Genomic DNA, 18,741 nt, shown 5'->3' with positions numbered 1-18,741 from the left:
ATAGCAAATAGAGAATAATGACGAGGAAGAGGAAAAACGCAAGCCTGAAGCGTAGACACTGAATAGCAGACACCAAGCTGCACACAATATATATTATATTATATATTATATTATTATATATATTATATATATTATTATATATATTATATATATACATATATATATAATATGCATATTATATTATGTTACATTATATATAATATATGAATAGCTGCATATTGTTGTTATTATGAATAATCAGAACAACTAATATATATATACATATTATACATATACACATATATGTATATGCATGCATATACATACATATATATATACATACATATATATATATATATACATCAACACTTCAATAGGCAATAATAATGAGGAGGAGACTGGTAAGAGTAAAAAGAGCACTGAGAGAGAGAAAGCGATGAAGACTGAGACACAACAAAGAATAAAAGAAAAGAAAGAGTGAGTGTAATAGAAAAGATATGAAGAGTAAAGAATTACATGCGAATAACTTCAGCACCCTTCTCATAAACAGTCAGTGTATAGAAGTTGTCCATCGCTATATAAGACTCAGGACGTATAGGATGACTCATAGGGCCTGCATCCTCTGGATACTGATGCTCTCTTAAATAGCAAACATCTTCAATTCTTTTTACTGCTGCTGAACCCATAGATGATGAGAACTGCTGATCCCTAAATACTGTTAAGCCCTCTTTTAATGTTAACTGAAACCAATCCCTATAAAAACAAAAACAAACAAACTAACAAACAAACAAATATAAATAATCTGCTTTAATATATATGCATCTGTCAATCGGAAAGATTAAAGACATCAAATATGCTGATATATTTCTTATATGCTAACAACACAAATATAAACAAATATAATAAATAAATAGATATATAATATATATATATATATATATATATATTATATGATATGTATAAACAGTATACACCCTTAACAGGGACAGACGAAAAGAATCCCACAAGCCCTAACACAACTACCCCTAAACCCTAAACCCTACACCCTAATAAGACAACACTAAACCCTCATAAACCCTAAACCCTAAACCCTAAACCCTAACACGAAACAACAAAGAGGTCCAAACGAAGCAAGCAAGGGCTTCCGCACGCCGCCATCCTCCCCAGCTGCACACCGCTAAACCTCTTAATTGCAAACTAGGGTTTAGGGTTCTAGGGTTTAGGGTTTCAGGGTTTAGGGTTTTAGGGTTTAGGGTTTACCTGCAGGTGACTCTGTTACCCGTCCAGTTGTGGAAGTATTCGTGGCCGACAACCCCCAAAATCCTCTCGTACTCCGCATCTGCAGAACAAAACCCTAATTTAGGGTTTAGGGTTTAGCTCCCGTGAAATCACACCCCAAACCCTAAACCCTCAATGGTAAACCCTAAACCCTCTGTCCTTGTGTTCAGAGAGAGCTACGCCCTCATAAGAAAACTATAGACTATGCATTATTCTCTCCTTCTAGCTGCTGCTGATGCTGCTGCTGCTCCCGCTGCTGTTCGTCTCCTACCCTTACTATTTATTCTACCTCGGTTGCTGCTGCTGTTGCTGTTGCTGTTGCTGCTATTGCTGCTACTTCTCTACTGCTATTTCTCTCCGTATTGCTCCTGCTGCTGCCGCCGCAGCAGCAGCAGCAGCAGCAATAGCAGCAGCAGCAATAGCAGCAGCAGCAATAGCAGCAGCAGCAATAGCAGCAGCAGCAATAGCAGGAGTAGGAGGAAGAAGGTGTAATATCAAACCTGTAGTTGTCTTAGGGTCTGCAAGAAGAAGCGAAGAGTTAAAGATATTAAGGCCTTTGTTCTCCATAGCACCCATATTAAAATCGCGAACACAAACAACAGCAAAAGAGTTTAAGTCGTACTCTCTGCCGTATGCGTCTTCATCCCACTTCATACTTTTCTTCACAGAGCTCAGCGCAAATTGTAACTTCGTCGTCTCGCTAGGCTGCCCATACACCCGAATTTGAACCTTCTTCCCGCTCTGCAGTTCCACACAAACCCTTAAATACCCTTACAAACCCCTAAAAACCCTAAACCCTAAAAACCCTAAACCCTAAAGAACCCTAAGCCCTGAAGAACCCTAAACCCTAAATCCTAAAGAATCCTAAACCCTAAACCCTAAGGAACCCTAAACCCTAAACCCTAAAGAATCCTAAACCCTATATCCTAAAGAATCCTAAACCCTAAATCCTAAAGAATCCTAAACCCTAAACCCTAGGGAACCCTAAACCCTAAACCCTAGGAAACCATATTAAACCGTAATAAACACTTATCAAGCCCTAGGAAACCATACGAAAACGTAGTAAACCCTAAACCCTAGTAAACCCTAAACCCTAGTAAATCCCAGTAAAGCCTAGGAAAACCCTAGGAAACCCTAAACTAACCTAAACTAACCTAAACCCTAAGCCTTAAATTAAAAAATAAACAGCATATAATTAAAACAGCGAAGCACTGAAAGAAATAGACTACAAAGTACGAGAGAGAACCAACCCTAAGCCCTAAACCCTAAACCTTAAACCCCAGATATTCTAATAGAAAGGAAACAAACTTAAATCCTAAACCCTAAAGAGATCCTAGTACACCAAACATAAACCCTAAACACTAAGAAGATACACCCAAGGCCTGCGGCTGATGCTTGAGCTAGGGTTTAGGGATTAGCTACTGTTGAGTGTTTAGCTATGATGTAGGGTTTAGCTAGGGTTTAGCTAGGGTTTAGCTATGGCGACTGGTTAAGCCAGCGTATAGCTAGGGTTTAGGGTTTAGCTGGAATGTAGGTAGGATTTAGGGTTTAAGAAAGAAGGGTTTAGGGTTTCGCGACCGTGTGTGGGTTTAGGCCTTCGCTAGGGTTTAGGGTTTAGGGTTTAGGGTTTAGATGGGGTACCATGGTAGTGAAGGTGTCTTCAATAAAAGATAGAGGCCCCGCAACAAGAGCAAACAAGTAACAGGGTTTTAAGAAAGGATCTTCAAAGACTGCATAATGAAGATCGGGGGCCCCCTCTAGGGGCCCCTCTTCTATTTTATTTCCATTGCTAAGTAAGGTTGGGTATTGCTTAGCGTCAGCCTCCAGACGAACCTGAAACAAAACCCTAAACCCTAAACCCTAAACCCTAAACCCTAAACACTATAGGACAATCCAGGATATCAACGGGGATCCAAAAACTACAACCGAGACTCTCATACATACACCCCAAACCCTAAACCCTAAACCCTAAACCCTAAACCCTTGGAGAGACAAAGATAGGGGAGATATGAAGGGTAGAAGAGGGTTTAGGGTTTAGGGTATGTCTGAGGGAGGTTTAGGGGTATGAAACGACAGCTAAGGTCTGGGTGTCTCGCGTGTTGAGGGTTTAGGGTTTAGGGTTTAGGGTTTAATACCTTGAACTTCGCCATAACATCGGGTCTATCTAAGAAGAAGGTAATTCGTCTAAACCCTTCAGCTTCACACTGTGTACATAATAGATCCCCCGTAGCATACAAACCCGAGAGTTTAAGGTTTGTCTTGGGGTGTATAGTCACCTCTGTCTTCACTTTAAACTCCTTCCCAGACTCTAAAGGAAGCAAGCCTGAAGGAATATGCAGGGCCCCCTCTGAATCAACACCGTACCCTTTCAAGGGGCCCCCAGGGGCCCCCAGGGGGCCCCCAGGTGTCTCCTGTCCATCTATCCATACCCCGTGAATCTCTAAACCCTCCCCGTCCAGACGCAAATCTGCAGGAGGTGTCTCCTCCCGTCTACGCATTGATAGCACTGACGTCACCTAAGACAAGCAGCAGCAGCAAAAGCAGCAGAGACAGCAGCACAGATGGGGATAGAAGCAGCACAGACAGAAACAGAAGCAGCAGCAGGGAAACTGTGGCAGCAGCAGCAGAAACAGCAGCAGCAGCATAAGAGACACAAGCAGCGGGAGAGTGTCCCCTGTCTCCTTTTTGTTGCAGGAGGAGACAGATATTTTCTATGTCTCCTTCATAGTCTCTTCAATCTCAGGCTGTCTCTTTACATGTGTTTTGGTGCTGCTGTTGCTGCGTATGCTCCTGCTGCTGCTGTTGCTGCTGCCGCTGCCTCTGCTACCACTGCTGTTGCTGCTGCTGTTGCTGTTGCTGCTGCTGCTGCTGCTGCTGCCTTACTTTTGTTGCTTCTGCATCGAGGCGGAAGCAGAGATCTACAGAGTCTATGAGGTAATCTGTTGGTTTATAGTCGGCCCTCCTCTTCTCCTTGGGTTCTTTTGTGGGGCGCAGCAGCAGCTGCTGCTGCTGCTGCTGCTGTTGCTGGTTTTCAGGTGATGTTGCAGTCACTGTTGCAGTACCTGCTCCTCCTGCTGCTGCTGCTGTTGTAAGAGCCCCCATTGTGCACTTAGCAGCAGCAGAAGAGTTTAGAGATAAAGGATAGAGAAGACGAGATAGAGGAGATGAGGGAGACAACAGCTGCTGCTGTTGTTGTTGTTGCTGCTGCTGTTGCTGCTGTTGTTGTTGCTGCTGCTGCTGTTGCTGCTGCAGGAAGTTGCAGTACGGCGTCAGGTATGCTGCAGGCCCCAGACAAAACCCTAAAGAAGTAAACGGAAGCAAATAAATATAATAAACAAATTATTTAACTCTTTTGTGTTTATACACCTCAAATAAATGAAGAAATAATACCCACAAAAACACACACTGCACAGACACTGCAACGCCTAGCAGCAGCAGCAGCAGCAGCAGCAGCCACGGGGTGGAGAGGGGGTGGGGGCCCCCAGGGGGCCCCCACAGGGGCCCCACTAGGGAACACCTACCTCTTTGGGTGCTGCAGGAGCTTCTGTAAAGATAACAACGAAGAAATGAATAATGTTTTGAATTAAAATGTTTATAAGAAGGTAAAAGAAGAGAAGAACGGAGGGGGGCCCCCGCAGCAGCAAAGCAGAGAGCAGAGACAAAGGCTGTGCTGCAGCTGAGGAGGCCCCTCTTCATTGCACGGCCTATCTCTCTTCTTTCTTCCTTTTACTGTCTCCTTTTAAATAATATTAACATAATATTATTATCAAAACAAACTTAAACACAAACTAAACAAACAAACAGCAACAAACTGCAGACAAACCTCAAACAAGAGGGGGGGCCCCCACTGCAGCGACGCGGGGGGCCCCCAGCCACAAAGGGGGGCCCCCTACTAAACCCTGCGGCAAGGGGGCCCCCCTAACCCCCTTTTAAAGTTAAGATGAATCTTAACTTCTTGCTGCTTCCTTATACTACACAGACACAAAGGAGGAGGGGGGCCCCTGGGGCCCTATACTAAACCCTCTTCTTGCAGCAGCTGCTAATGAGGGGGCCCCTAAAATGCATTCAGGGTGTACCTAGGGGGCCCCCAACAAATGATAGTCTTAGGAGAAGCTTCTGTTTTTGTTTGGCTTTTAGCTGCTGCTGCAGCAGCACACACAGCAGCTGTATATACACCCCAGCTTAGTGCTGCAGCACCGCTGTCCAATCAGCAGCAGCAACAGCAGCAGCAGCAGCAGCAGCAGCTGTTTCCATTATTCCTCTCTGTCCCTGATCTATCTCCCCGACCCACTGCAGCAACAGGGGGCCCCCCCCTGCTGCTAAAGAGAAGGGGGGGGCCCTCAAGTTCGCATAGGGGGGCCCCTCTCTCTCTTCTGAGAGGGGCCCCTTCGGGGGCCCCCTTTGAAGGCAGGCCCTACCGGGGGTGCCCCAAGAGGAGAGAAGGGGGGCCCCCCGAGGCAAAAGAAGGGGGGCCCCCAGGGGGGCCCCCCGGGGGCCCCCCGGGGGCTTCTCGGTCTGCCTTTCGTCCCTTGGAGAACCTGCAGATATATCCACTTAAACAAAACCCTCAACAACAAACAGGGGGGCCCCCTGAACTCCCTGTGGAGAGAGGGGGGCCCCTTGAGGGGCCCCTTGAGGGGCCCCGTGAGGGGCCCCGGGATGGGGCCCCCTTGGTGTTGGATGCCTCAGCTGAAGAGGGTACAGCTCGGCTGCCAAGAGGAGAATTTAGGTGGGTTTAATCTTCGCAGAGGAGGGGCCCCTAGCAGGCATCACAGTGTCACTCAAGGCCCCCCCTTGGGGGCCCCCGGTACCCCATATGTACCTTAGGGGGGCCCCCTCGTTGGATGAGGGGGCCCCTAGGGGCCCCTAGGGGCCCTCGTTGCATGCGAAGTTTATATGCATATACTTTTTGTGTTTTGTTTGTTTGTTTAGGCCGAAGCAAAGTCTAGGGCAAAACTTTTTAGCGGATGCAAACATATGCAGACGAATTGTTAAGGCATTTAAAGGGGCTGTTGCTGCAGCAGCGCAGCGGGAGGCCCAGCAGCAGCAGCAGCAGCAGCAGCAGCAGCAGGGGGGAGCTGGTGCTGCACCGCTTAGCCGAGTAGTGGAAGTGGGCCCCGGGACGGGGGCCCTCACGCGTTTGCTGTACCCTCTGTATCCTGATATGCTGGGTAAGCAGCAGCAGCTGTCTCTTCTGTCTCTTAGGGGCCCCCCATGACCTCCTCTAGGGGGCCCCTTGGGGGCCCCTTAGGGGCCCCCTAGGGGCCCTCGGGTGGATGCTGTGCTGTGGCAAGATGTCTGTCTCCTTTTGTCTGTCTATAGAAGGTGTCTCCTTTTGTCTATCTATAGAAGGTGTCTCCTTTTGCCTCTCTATAGAAAGTGTCTCCTTTTGTCTGTCTACAACAATATAGGTGTCTGCCCCTCTGTTTGAATACATGCGGCTCCTTTAGACACAATACTATATATATATATATATATATATAGTATTGTGTCTCTATAACAAGACAATGCCGCCTTTACAACCCGACAAGTGTCTCCTTTTGTCTGCCTATACAAATAAAAGTGTCTCCTTTTGTCTGCCTATACAAATAAAAGTGTCTCATTCTGTCTCCTTTGCTCTTCAGCTGTTGAGATTGACCCCAGGGCCATCGCTCTCCTCAGCCAGCGGTTGCCGGGCCTGCAGTTGCTGCATGAGGACGTCTTACAGGTGCTGCTGCTAGGGTTTAGGGTTTAGGGTTTAGGGCTGCACCTTAGGGTTCGGAGATGCTGGAGTTGGGGGCAGGAGACGGAGGGTTGAGTGAGGCTGCAGGGTTAAGGGTTTAGGGTTTGTGGTTTAGGGTTTAGGGTTTGTGGTTTAGGGTTTAGGGTTTAGGGTTTAGGGTTTAGGGTTTAGGGTTTGGATGCAGGTGAATTGGCCTTACCTCGGCCACCACATGCAGCGACTGCGCATTGTTGGGAACCTGCCCTTCTACCTCACGAGTCAGGTACTGCCTTCAAACCCTAAACCCCAAACCCTAAACCCTAAACCCTAAACCCTAAACCGCAGGTGTTGAGGGTATATTCGCCTTGTGTCTGTCGGCTCCTCTGGGGGTTTGCAAAAACCCCCTCCCCACTGTCGCTCACGTGGCTTTGACCTTTACCGTCTAGGGTTTAGGGTTTAGGGTTTAGGGTTTAGGGTTTAGGGTTTATATGGGGTTTGCTGCAGCTTCTTTTTTGTCTGTTGGATTGCCGGCATTACATTGACCTGGCGGTTGTTACTCTGCAAAAAGAAGTGGCGGAGGTAAAATAACCCTAAACCCTAAACCCTAAACCCTAAACCCTAAGCACAAGGGGGCCCCCAACTTGGTGCCTTGGGGCCCCTAAAGGCCCCAGGGGGCCCCCAGGGACCCGAAGGGGTCTCTGGGGGCTCCTGGCTTCTATTAGATGCTTTCTATGTCTCTCTCTTTACTTCTGTCTTCTTCTATTTGTCTCTGTCTCCTTCCGCGCTTAGCTGTCTCCTTTTATCTTCTTTTGTCTCCTTCTGTCTCCACATGCTTCTTTGTCTCCTGTTGTCTCCCGTTGTCTCCTCTTGTCTCCTTTTGTCTCCTTTTGTACATTCACTGCAAATATGCCAATTAAAGGATCTCTTACTTCATTGAACATCTTTCTTCGTCTTTAGGGACCAAGAAGGCATTCTTTTTCTGTCTCCTTTTATGTCTTTATGTGTCTCCTTTTGCCTCATTATTTATCTCCTTATTTGTCTCTTTTTATCGCTTTATCTGTCTCCTTTTGTCTCTTTATCTGTCCCCTCTTGTCTCTTTATTTGTCTCCTCTTGTCTCTTTATCTGTCTCCTTTTGTCTTCTTTAGAGACTGGTGGCTGCTCCAGGCGAGGCGGCTTACTGTCGGTTGAGCGTTGCTTTTGCTTTGTTAGCAAAACCCTCGCTGTTATTTACTGTCCCTTCTCATGCTTTTTATCCCCAGCCAAAGGTAAACCCTAAACCCTAAACCCTAATCCTTTGCGTAAAACCAGACGCAGACCTCAAGTTAACCCAAACCCTAAACCCTCCCTTTGCCGAAGCCCCACTGACCTGGCTGCACCCCAACACGTTGGGTTCGGTGGGTTCGGAGTTAGGGTTTAGGGTTTAGGGTTTAGGGTTTAGGGTTTAGGGTTTAGGGTTTAGGGTTTGTATGCAGGTGGAGTCTGCCGTTGTGCGCGTTGACTTCCGCCACGAAAGTGATGAGGAGCTCCTAAATGGGGTTAATGCAAAAGACCTAAAGAAAGTTTGTGCTGCTGTTGCTGCTGCTGTTGCTGCTGCTGTTGCTGCTGCTGTTGCTGCTGCTGCTGCTGCTGCTGTTGCTGCTGCTGCTGCTGCTGGTGCTGCTGCTACTGTTGTTGTTGTTGTTGCGGGTGCTTCTGCTGTTGCTGCTGCTGTTGCTGCTGTTGTTGTTGTTATTGCGGGTGCTTTTGGTGGTGGTGCTGCTGCTTTTGCGGTTATTGCGTGTGCTGCTGCTGCTGGTGTTGCTGCAGCTGCTGCAGCTTCAGCTGGTACTGTTGCTGCTGCTGCTGCGAGATAACTGTTTTCGCTGCTGCTGCTGCTGCTGTTGTTGCTGCTGTTTCGGATATGCGTGCTGAACTGTTGCTGCTTTAAGAAGTCCTTCTATCTCTTGCTTCTCGCTGTTGCTAGTGCTGCTGCTGCTGCTGCTGCTGCTGCAGGTTTTGTTTGCTGCCTTTGGCCAGCGGCGGAAGATGCTGCGGCATAGTCTGAAGGTGGGTCTGTAAATAAGCAGGAGACAGTTAGTCTCCTTTGTTGTTGTGTGGGGTATTTATTTATATATTCTTCATTTCTTGAGGTAAAGGCCCTTTACTGATGCGCGTTGTTTCTATTTTTCTGCTTTGTTTTATTGTCTCTTCTATCCGTCTCCTCCTGCTGCACCTGTCTCCTTTTTAATGCCTCTTTTATGGGTCTCCTTCAGCTGTCTCCTTTTCTATCTATCTGTCTGTCTCCTTCTTCTCTCGCAGCCAATTCTGCCTCCGGGTGTCTCCGTCCCTTTACAATTCGCAACGCAAAGGCCTCAGGCCCTCAGCCCCCAGCAATTTCTTCACCTAACGGCTGCTATATTTGGTACTAACAAGGGCCCCCAGGGCCCTCAGGGGGGCCCCCAGGGCCCTCATGAGGGCCCCCAGGGCCCTCATGGGGCTTTCATTGACCCCCTAGGGGGCCCCCAGGGCCCTCATGGGGCTTTCATTGACCCCCTAGGGGGCCCCCAGGGCCTTGTGTTGGGGGGCCCTCAACGCCTGATGGGGGCCCCCTTTGACCCTATTGGGGGCCCCAATGACCCCAAGGGGGGCCCCCCTGCCCCCACGGGCAGTATGTTGAGGCCTTCTTTAGGGGTGGAGGAGACAGGAGACAGTTTCCTAAAGAGACAGTCTCCTCTGATCCCGAGGGTCCCTGTTGTATGGAGAAAAGCAAAACATGGAGACTATTAACAACTCCTAGCAACTACAAGAGGGGGGCCCCCACCACCCTCATTGGGGGCCCCCACTACCAGTGGGGGCCCCCCTAGGTATCATGCCTGCGTCTTATAATAAAACAAATAGCTGGGGCCCTCTAGAGGGGGTAGTATAGAGGCTCAGGGGGCCCCTAGACCCCACCCTTTCAAAGTCAATGAAGTGAGGGGCCCCCTACCAGCTTGGGGGCCCCTCCCTGCTGGGGGCCTCTCTCTCCCTGGGGGCCCCCAGGACCTGTACGTTTGTTTTGTGGCTGAAGCAAAGCGTCATGGAAGGAGAGGGGCCCACCGGCGGGGGGCCCCCCTTAAAGCACTGGGGGGCCCCCTAAGGGCCCTTAGGGGTCCCCTGGGGGGCCCCTCTCCCTCTTCGTCGTAACACCTTCCTGTAGGGGGAGACCATTGGTCAAGTAGTGGGCCTGTTTGCCCCCACCTTGGCCTCGTTTTTCTTTGCTTTGTTTTAACATATAAAGCTGAGTTTTATTTATTTATTTTATTAAGAAGTTTTGCTGCAGTCACTATTACCTTTCCTTCAGTACCCTCTAGCTACGGGGGCCCCCTCTGGAGGAGACAGATCGCATGGGGGGCCCCCTGGGGGCCCCCCTTGGGGGCCCCAAACCTTCTTCCCTATGGTGTATGCTCTGTACATAAATTCAGCTCATTTGTTTGTTTTTTTATTAATTAAAATAAAGAAAAGCATTATTACTGTCTCTTCACTTCTCTCGCCTTCTGCTGCTCTCCAGGGGGGCCCCAGGGGCCCCAATGTACCCTCCTCCAGGGGCCCCCAGCAATGGAGCGAGGGGCCCCGGGGGCCCCCACTGCCTTCTTCGCCGTTGGGGGCCCCTTAGACCTACCACTGCACTCCCCCTTCCTTTGAAGGGGCCCCCAAGTGTGGGGCCCCCAGGGGTAGGGCCCCCAGGGGTGGGGCCCCCGGGTGTGGGACCCCAGGGAGTGGGGCCCCTTCGGGGCCCCCGGCTTGTGGTTACAGGGCCCTTGGGGGCCCCCCAGGGGGCCCCCGTTCCCTATGCTGCAGCGTGGTCTAGCCTTCGAAGTGGGGGCCCTAGGACTCAGCAGCATTTGCTGCTGCTGCTGCTGCTGCAAGTGCATCGTGCTACATACACCACGCGCCGACTCAGCAGCAGCAGCAGCAGCTACAGCAGCAGCAGCAATACCAGCAGCAAGGGCAGCAGCAGCAGCGTGAAGCAGCAAGAAGCAGCCTCGTCCGCTCCCAACCTACACCAGAGGGGCCCCCCCTCAAAGACCTTCTGGGGCCCCCCTAACGCGCGGCAGCTGATGTCTGGGTTGCTGGCCCGTGGAGGATCCCCTCTAGCTGCTACTGCTGCTGCTGCTGCTGCTGCTCCTAGCAGCAGCAGCAGCAGCCGCAGCAGCAGCAGCAGCCGTCAGGGTGTTGCTGCTGTGCTGCAGTACTCGCAGCAGCACCTGGAGGCCTTTGATGCTGTGCACTGTGCTACTGCCCTTCTCCTCTTAGGGCGTATCTACAGGCAGCAGGGACACGCAGCAGCAGCAGCAGCAGCAGCGGCCTCTGCTGCTGCTGCATTTCAGAAAAGCCCGCAGCAGCACTATCAGAAGCAGCAGCAGCAGCAGCAACAGCAGCAGCAACAGCAGCAGCTCTTGCTGCCGCAGTCGTTGCCGCCTTTCTTGCGATTGCTGTACACCAACCCCACCTTCTCTGCTCTCCGCAGCAAATTGCTGCGCCATCTCGAAGCACTCACTGTGGGCAGCAGCAGCAACAGTAGCAGAAGCAACAGCAGCAGCAGCAGCAGCAGCAGCAGCAGCAGCACACGCCAGCTTGTCTCCAACACGCTGTGGGCCCTCGGGGCCCTTGGGGCCTGCGATGTCCCCTTGGCGCTTGCGGCTGTTGCTGTGCTGCAGCCTCTGCTGCAGCCTCTGCTGCAGCAGCTACAGCAACAGCAGCAGCAACAGCAGCAGCAACAGCAGCAGCTGCTGCTGCTCTTACCCGTAGACATCTGCAACATCGCGTGGGGCCTCGCTACTATGCTTGACAGGTCTGGGGCCGCCTTAATCGCTTCCCTACCTTCACAGCAGCAGCAGCAGCAGCACAAACAGCAGCAGCAGCAGCAGCAGCAGCAAGAGCAGCAAGAGGCTGCAGAAGCTCGCTTGCAGCTGCAGGCTGCGGTGAAGGAGACATTTGCCGGTCTTGCTGTCTCCTTTCTGCAGCAAGTAGAGGCCTTTGAAGCGAGGGGCTACTCAACAGTCATCTGGGCTGCAGCAAAGGCTGCGGTGTACAGACACCCCGAAGATGCAGCAGCAAAGCAGCAAACCCTCAGCGCTCTCTTGCAAGTGCAGAACAACAACCTACGCGCCCTGCAGCAGCTGCTGCAGCAGCAACAACAGCAGCAGCAACATCAGCAGCCACAGCCGAAGCAGCAGGAACAGCAGCAGCAACACCCCCAACAGCAGCAACAGCAGCAGCAGCAGCAGCAGACTAAGCTAATAAGAGGCCAAGAAGTGACAGTTGCAGCGCATTCATCAGCAACACAGTCTGGGGGGGGCCCCCCAGTGGGGGCCCCCCGCATGTCTTCACCAGAGAAGGAGACAGAGGGTTTGATTGAAGTGCAGCAGGGGGCCGCAGCAGCCTGCAAGGCGACCTTCATGCGTATTTATAGCAGCAGCAATTCTGCAGCTGTCTCCTTGGGGGGCCCCCTGAGGGGCCCCCCTTGGGGCCCCTTGGGGGCCTCTTCAAGTTGTGCTCAGAGTGCTGTATTCAAGTGTCTCTTTAAGGCCTCTTTAAACTGTCTCCTGAGGCCCCAAGGCCTGCAGCAGCTGTCTCCGCAGCAAATAGCGAATGTTTTGTGGGCCTTTGCTGCTGTCGGTGAGGTGTCTCCTTCTCTTTGTGCTGCTGCTGCTGCTGAGCTGCTGCGCCGTGCACAAGCTTCTTTCTGCTTAGGGGGGGCCCCTAAAGGGGGCCTCCCAGCAGCAGCAAAGCCAAGCAAGTGTCTCCTGCCTGAGAGAGACAGTTCAGGCCTTGAGGTGTCTCTGCATGCATCACAAAAGGAGACAATGCAGAAACAGGGGGGCCCCCAACAGGGGGGCCCCCCACTCTCTTGCCGTGATGTTGCTGCTGCGCTGCTGGCGTCCTCGCAGCAGCAGCAATTCCCTGAGGCCCTCTTTGTCTCCCTTCCAAAGTTGCTGATCTCCAACAGCAACAGCAGCAACAGCAGCAGCAGCAGCAACAGCAATAGCAGCAGCAGCAGCAGCAGCAGGTTTTTAGGGGAGGCTTCTTTGAGGGACTTAGCAGGTCTCTGCATTGGGCTGCAGCGAGCAGCAGAATCAAAGGCTGGGGGGCCCCTGCTGCAGCTGCAGCTAAAGAGACACGGGGCCCCACCTGAACGGCGTCTCCTTAGGCAGCTGGTGAGGAGACACTTGAAGGAGACAGCTGCGCTGCTGGGCGCAGACGCAGAAAAGCGCATCCAAGAGCTGCAGCAGCAGAAGCAGCAGCAGCAGCAGCAAAAACTGCAACAACAAAAACAGCAGTTGCTGCAGCAGCAGCTGCTGCTGCTGCTGCAGCAACAGGAGCAGCAACAGGAGCAGCATCAGGAGCAGCTGCTGCAAGATAAAAAGCTGCACTCCGGCAAGCGCGATTCCAACGAGGACCTAGAGCAGCAGCAGGAGCAGCAGCAGCAGCAGCAGCAGGAGAGGTATATGGCTGCAGCAATTTTAGTGTGGCGTTCTGTCTGTAGGGAGATAATGCAGCGTCTTAAATTAGGGGGCCCCCGTGGGCTTGCCTTTGGGGGCCCCCGAATAACTTCAAAAGGAGACAGTAAACTGCTGCTGCAGGGGCCCCCAGAGGGAATAGGGTGTCTCCGCGACCTCTGGGCCCTTACTTGCTGCCTCAGCACTGTCTCCTTTTTGTCTCCTTCACTTCTCAGGGGCCTCACTTCTGCTGCGCTGCTGGTAGCAGAGACCCGCAGCAGCAAATGCATAAGGGAACAGACCATACAGCAGCAGCAGCAGCAGCAACAGCAACACCAGCAGCAACAGCAGTCGCAGCAGCAGCAGCAGCAGCAGCCGGATCAGCAACAGCACCAGCACCAACCGAAGCAACAGCAGCAGCAACAGCAACAGCAGCAGCAACAGCAACAGAAGCAGCAGCAGCAACAGCAGCAGCAACAGCAGCAGCAGCAGCAGCAAGCCAATGGCTCTAGGCCTCCTCTGTCTCCGCGATGGGCCCTTAGAGGCGGCCTTCAAAAAGAGATGCCAAGGGCCCTCCTCAGCACTGACGACTTCTTAGTGAGGCTTATTTGCTGCTGCTGCTGCTGCTGCTGCTGCTGTTGCTGCTGCTGTTGCTACTACTATTCTCTATTGTTGTTGCTCTTGACGTTGCTGTTTGTTTGCTGCTGTTGTTGTTGCTGCTGCTGCTGCTGATTCTTGTGCTGCTGCTGCTCCGCATAGCAATGGTGCTGTTACCATCCCAGCGCTGCTGCTGCAGGTGTCTCCTTTGTCTTTCGTCTGTCTCTAACTGTCTCCTTCTTCTCAAGCGTCTCCTCTGTCTCTTCTGTATCCTTATGCTTTTAGGTTGTATATAAGCCCCCTTACTGGCTAGCTAACGCGCAGCAGACTGCTGCAGGGGCCCCAGGGGGCCCCTTTGGGTTCGATACGCCTCCATGGGCCTCGTGGGGGGCCCCTGGGGGCCCCCTCTCATCTAATCTGTCTCCTCCCACCACTAAAGGAGACAATCGTCTCCTTTTCAGCGAAGCACTTCTAAACAGCGGCAGGCCCGAACCCCTCCATCTATTTCTTAGGGCCAGGGTTCAAGAAGGGGCCCTCCCTCTGCTGCCGGGGGCCCCCGCAGACACAACACAGGGGGGCCCCCATGGGAGCCCCCATGAGGGCCCTCATGGGGGCCCCCATGGGGGCCCCCATCTTTCAAGCAGCAGATATAAGGGGGCCCCAACAAAAGAGGTGTCTCCAAATGCTGAATTTGTCTCTGTTCTTTCTGACTCTTCAGTTTCCTCAGGATGTACACACAGACTAGACTGCGAGACAAGTGGTAAGCAACATTATAAGCCCTTGGGGGCCCCCCAGAGCATATAACGGACCCTCACGAGGCCCCCGAGGGGCCCCCGAGGGGCCCCCAAGAGGCGCCCAAGGGTCCCCCGAGGGGGCCCCTAGGAGACCCCACGGTCGCTAGCAAGGGGCCCCATAGGGGCCCCTTGGGAATTGCGCAAGGGGGCCCTTAACGGGGCCCCCTAGGGGCCCTCCATGAGGCCCCAAAGGGGGCCCCTAAGGCAGCAACAGGGTCACAGAGAGCAGTAGCCTTAGCAGTAGCAGCAGCAGCAGCAGAATGAGCTGCAGCAGCAGCAGCAGCAGCAGCGCTATTATTGTGTGCATGCATGAATTTTAGGTCCTCTTCTTTTTGCGAAGACATCGCGGGGCTTTCATTTTGCCCGCATGCAGTTTGAAGCCCACACACTCAACAAATTCTATCTCGCCCTCGTACACGGACGCGTGCAGCAGCAGCAGCAGCAGGAAGAGCAGCAGCAGAAAGAGCAGCAGCAGCAGAGCGAGCTGCAGCAGCAGAACAAGCGGATGGGGGAGCAGCAGAAAGAGCAGCAACAGAAACTTCAGGAGCAGCAGCACCAGCAGAACGAGCAACAGCAGCAGCAGCAGCAGCAGCAAATGGAGCAGCAGCAACAAATGTCGTGGGGGGGCCTCAAGCTGCTGCAGGGCTCCGAAGGATTTTGGGGTGTCAGCGGCCCCATAGAAACCCTCAAGGGGCCCCCCCCCCACAATCATATCTTCAGCATATGCAGTCAACAGGGCAAGGTACCCTATTATAGACCTTGTTGCTGCTGCTGCTGCTGTTGCGGCTACTGCTGCTGCTGCTGTTGCTGCTGCTACTGCGGCTGTTGCTGCTCGAGTTGCTTCTAGTGCTGCTGCTGCTTGCTGCGTCTCTCTTTTCTTCTGCTGCAGCCATCAACCACTCTCTTTCGTCCCCTTCTCCACTTGCAACGACAAGGTAACACCCTCACACTGGGGGCCCCCAATAGTAGGGGCCCCCAATAGTAGAGGCCCTCAATAGTAGGGGCCCCCATTAGTAGGGGCTCCCAATAGTAGGGGCCCCCATTAATAGGGGCCCCCAATAATAGGGGCCCCCAATAGTAGGGGCCCCCAATGATGGGGGCCCCTGGTGGGGGCCCCCAACATAGAGGGTCATCTGCCTCACTGTGAAGTGGGTGCAGCAGTTCTGTTGTCTCTGCACCTCTTCACTACTTTTTGCAAACAGCAGCAGCAGCAACAGCAGCAGCAACAGCAGCATCAGCAGCAGCAGCAATAGTAGCAGCAGTAGCAACAGCAGCAGCAATAGTAGCATTAGTGAGTATCTGTGTATGTGCGTTGGGGTGTCTCCGCAGGTCGAGTGTATAGTCTCCTTTTAGTGAAGCTGCTGACGGGGAGGACCCATCAAATACGAATTCATTTGTCTACCATGGGGCACCCCATTGCTGCAGATTATAAGTACCATAAAGGTCAGCAGCAGCAGCAGCAGCAGCAGCAGCAGCAGCAGCAGCAGCGGCATTAGCACCAGCAGCATCAGCAGCATCAGCACCAGCAGCAGCAGCAGCAGCAGCAACGGCAGCAGGAAAGAATAGCTGCTCCGTAGTGTAGTAGAGAAGAGACAGTCCCTGCGAGGAGACACATTCAGCGTTTAGGAGAAGTGGGGCGCTCAGGCAGCCTGTTGCCATTGCTGCTGCTGCTACTGCTGCTGCTGCTGGCAGGTCAGAAGCAGCAGCTGCTGCAGCACCTGCTGCTCGATAGTGCAGCGCACCCCTGCTGTTGGTTTCTATCTCTGATGGTTGCGGTTTCTGCTGTTGCTGCTGCTGCCTCTGCTGTTGCTGCTGCTGCTGCTGCTGCTGTTGCTGTTGCTGCAGACCCTTCTTCGTATTTGTTTGATCTCTCCTGGTGTCCCCGTTTGTTTCTTCACTGTTGTTATCTCGGCGTTGTACAGCAGCAATTCAAAGGGGGGCCCCCTGGGGGCCCCTCAGTGGGGAGACAGGGGGCCCCTGGGGCCCCCCTTCAAATGAGGGATCTTGAGGTGTACAGCGAGCTGCCCTCTGATCTGGCTGAAGCCCTGAGGTGTCTAGAGGTTGTCTCAGTCTGTGTTTAAAGTGTCTCCTTTGCTACTTCTGCTTCTGCTGCTCCTGCTGCTGCTACAGACGCTACACTGTTTGCGGAGACACTTGAAGGGACTGCTACAGATATATATATATATATATATATACATATATATATACATATACATGTATATGTACATACATATATATATAGATGTATATATATATATATATAGATGTATTATTTATTTGTAGATATGTTCCGTGGACATGATGTTTGCGATAAACCCAACAGGTGTAAACAAAGATAAATATAATATATATATAATATATATATATATATATATATATATATATACAAATAAAACGTATATAATATATATATATATATACAGATAAAATGTATATAATATATATGTATACTATGCATATACCTTAGGCGAATATAATAAATATTTTATATTTATTTTTTAATTTGTGTCTCTCGGGCTCGCTGCAAAGGCCCTGTACCCCTGTACATACACCCCAAGCAGCTGTCTCCTCCTAAACCCTAAACCCTAAACCCTAAACCCTTAAGGCTAAGTCGCTCAGCCCTAGCGTACAGTCTAAAACACTAAACCCTAAACCCTAATCTTAAAGACAGCTCACGCAAAGCCTGCAGGCATGCTAGAGACAACGTTACGAATGCTAGGGTTTAGGGTTTAGGGTTTAGGGTTTAGGACGTCTATACAGTGGAAGCCCCACGAGTAAATTGTTTTAGGGTTTAGGGTTTAGGGTTCCGTCTCTGCTATTTGTTTTTTCTTTGCCTCTTCTCCCTATCCCTTCCACAGCCCTTCGCTAAACCCTAAACCCTAACCCTAAACCCTAAACGCTAACCCTAAACCCTAAACCCTAAATCCTGAGTCTTCTGTCAGTCTAGCGTACAATCAAAACATCGCCTAAGTCCAAGGGGCCCCCAGGGGCCCCAGGGTCCCCAGGAGGCCCCCCAGGGGGCCCCCCAGGGGGGCCCCCCTGTACTTTTGAGTTTTGCATAGGGTTGAGGGGCCCCAGACGTCTCTTTAGGGCCTCTGCTTTTCTTCGTCTTCTCTCTGTTCTCCTTAACTTTGTCTTTAACTTACCACCACGATCACGCCGCAGCAGCAGACCCTGCTGCTGCTGCTGCTGCTGCTGATGCTGCTGCTGATGCTGCTGCTGATGCTGCTGCTGATGCTGCAGGGAAGGAGGAGGCGTCCGGGGAGAATGGGTCCATAGGGTCTGCTGCTGTTGCTGCTGCTGCAGCAGGTTCTGCTGCTGCAGCAAAGTGCTGTCAAGGAAGCCCTGAGGCCTATCAAACCAAAAACTTTGTTGCTGCAGATAGTCCTGTGCTTGCTGTTGCTGCTGCTGCTGCTGCTGCATGTTTAGAAGCTTACGAAACAAACAAACGTCGCTGCAGAGGGACAGCCCTTGGGCTTGCCCTGATATTCTGCTGCTTAGGGGCCCCCATGCTGGGCCCCACAGGAGCTTCTGCTCCAGAGGCCGTGCTGTTTCTGTTGCTGTTGCTGCTGCTGCTGCTGCTGCTGTTACTGCTGCAATAGATGTTGCTGCAGCAGCATCCGTTGTAGCCGTTGCCGTCGCTAAGGCCCTTTTGAATTGAAGGTCAAAGTGGAATGCTGTCCCTGCTGCTGCTGCTGCTGCTGCTGCTGTTGCTGCTGTTGCTGCTGTTGCTGCAGTTACTGCTGTTGCTGTTGTTGCTGCTGCTGCTGCAGTTGTTGTTGCTGCTGCTGGCGTTGGCAGCCGCCGCAGCAGCGTTAAAGTTGCTGCTGCTGCCTTCTGTGTAGACAAAAGACACATCATTTTGCTGCAGCCTTCAGGTGTATGTACACCTCAGGGCCTCGTGGGGCCCCACACCCTGCCGCCCCCCCCCCC

General features: G+C 52.0%; 4 protein-coding genes across 4 annotated transcripts; 1 reads left to right on the top strand and 3 right to left on the bottom strand.

Annotated features, from left to right (window-relative positions):
- Nucleotides 1–1,590: 1,590 nt before the first annotated feature.
- On the bottom strand, nt 1,591–3,755 carry EAH_00043390 (hypothetical protein; the record flags this gene model as incomplete). Its single annotated transcript, XM_013394982.1, has 3 exons — nt 1,591–1,998; nt 2,899–3,090; nt 3,534–3,755. The coding sequence occupies 3 exons, from the start codon at nt 3,753–3,755 to the stop codon at nt 1,591–1,593; spliced, it is 822 nt and encodes a 273-aa protein (XP_013250436.1).
- A 325-nt stretch (nt 3,756–4,080) lies between these two features.
- EAH_00043380 (hypothetical protein, conserved) lies at nt 4,081–4,953 on the bottom strand (the record flags this gene model as incomplete). The annotated part of the gene is made up of 2 exons (XM_013394981.1): nt 4,081–4,535; nt 4,878–4,953. The coding sequence occupies 2 exons, from the start codon at nt 4,951–4,953 to the stop codon at nt 4,081–4,083; spliced, it is 531 nt and encodes a 176-aa protein (XP_013250435.1).
- Nucleotides 4,954–5,351: 398 nt separating this feature from the next.
- Nucleotides 5,352–16,889, top strand: EAH_00043370 (dimethyladenosine synthase, putative; the record flags this gene model as incomplete). The annotated part of the gene is made up of 12 exons (XM_013394980.1): nt 5,352–5,986; nt 6,190–6,428; nt 6,882–6,964; nt 7,164–7,241; nt 7,463–7,537; nt 8,432–8,494; nt 8,952–9,013; nt 10,486–14,014; nt 14,300–14,774; nt 15,129–15,536; nt 16,138–16,251; nt 16,501–16,889. The coding sequence occupies 12 exons, from the start codon at nt 5,352–5,354 to the stop codon at nt 16,887–16,889; spliced, it is 6,150 nt and encodes a 2,049-aa protein (XP_013250434.1).
- Nucleotides 16,890–17,751: 862 nt separating this feature from the next.
- Nucleotides 17,752–18,669, bottom strand: EAH_00043360 (hypothetical protein; the record flags this gene model as incomplete). Its single annotated transcript, XM_013394979.1, has 1 exon — nt 17,752–18,669. The coding sequence occupies one exon, from the start codon at nt 18,667–18,669 to the stop codon at nt 17,752–17,754; it is 918 nt and encodes a 305-aa protein (XP_013250433.1).
- Nucleotides 18,670–18,741: the final 72 nt, after the last annotated feature.

Source organism: Eimeria acervulina, genomic scaffold, assembly GCF_000499425.1.
Source record: "Eimeria acervulina Houghton genomic scaffold, Eah_scaff578, whole genome shotgun sequence".
NCBI classification, from domain to species: Eukaryota; Apicomplexa; class Conoidasida; order Eucoccidiorida; family Eimeriidae; genus Eimeria; species Eimeria acervulina.
This window is presented reverse-complemented; position numbering and strand designations above follow the sequence as displayed.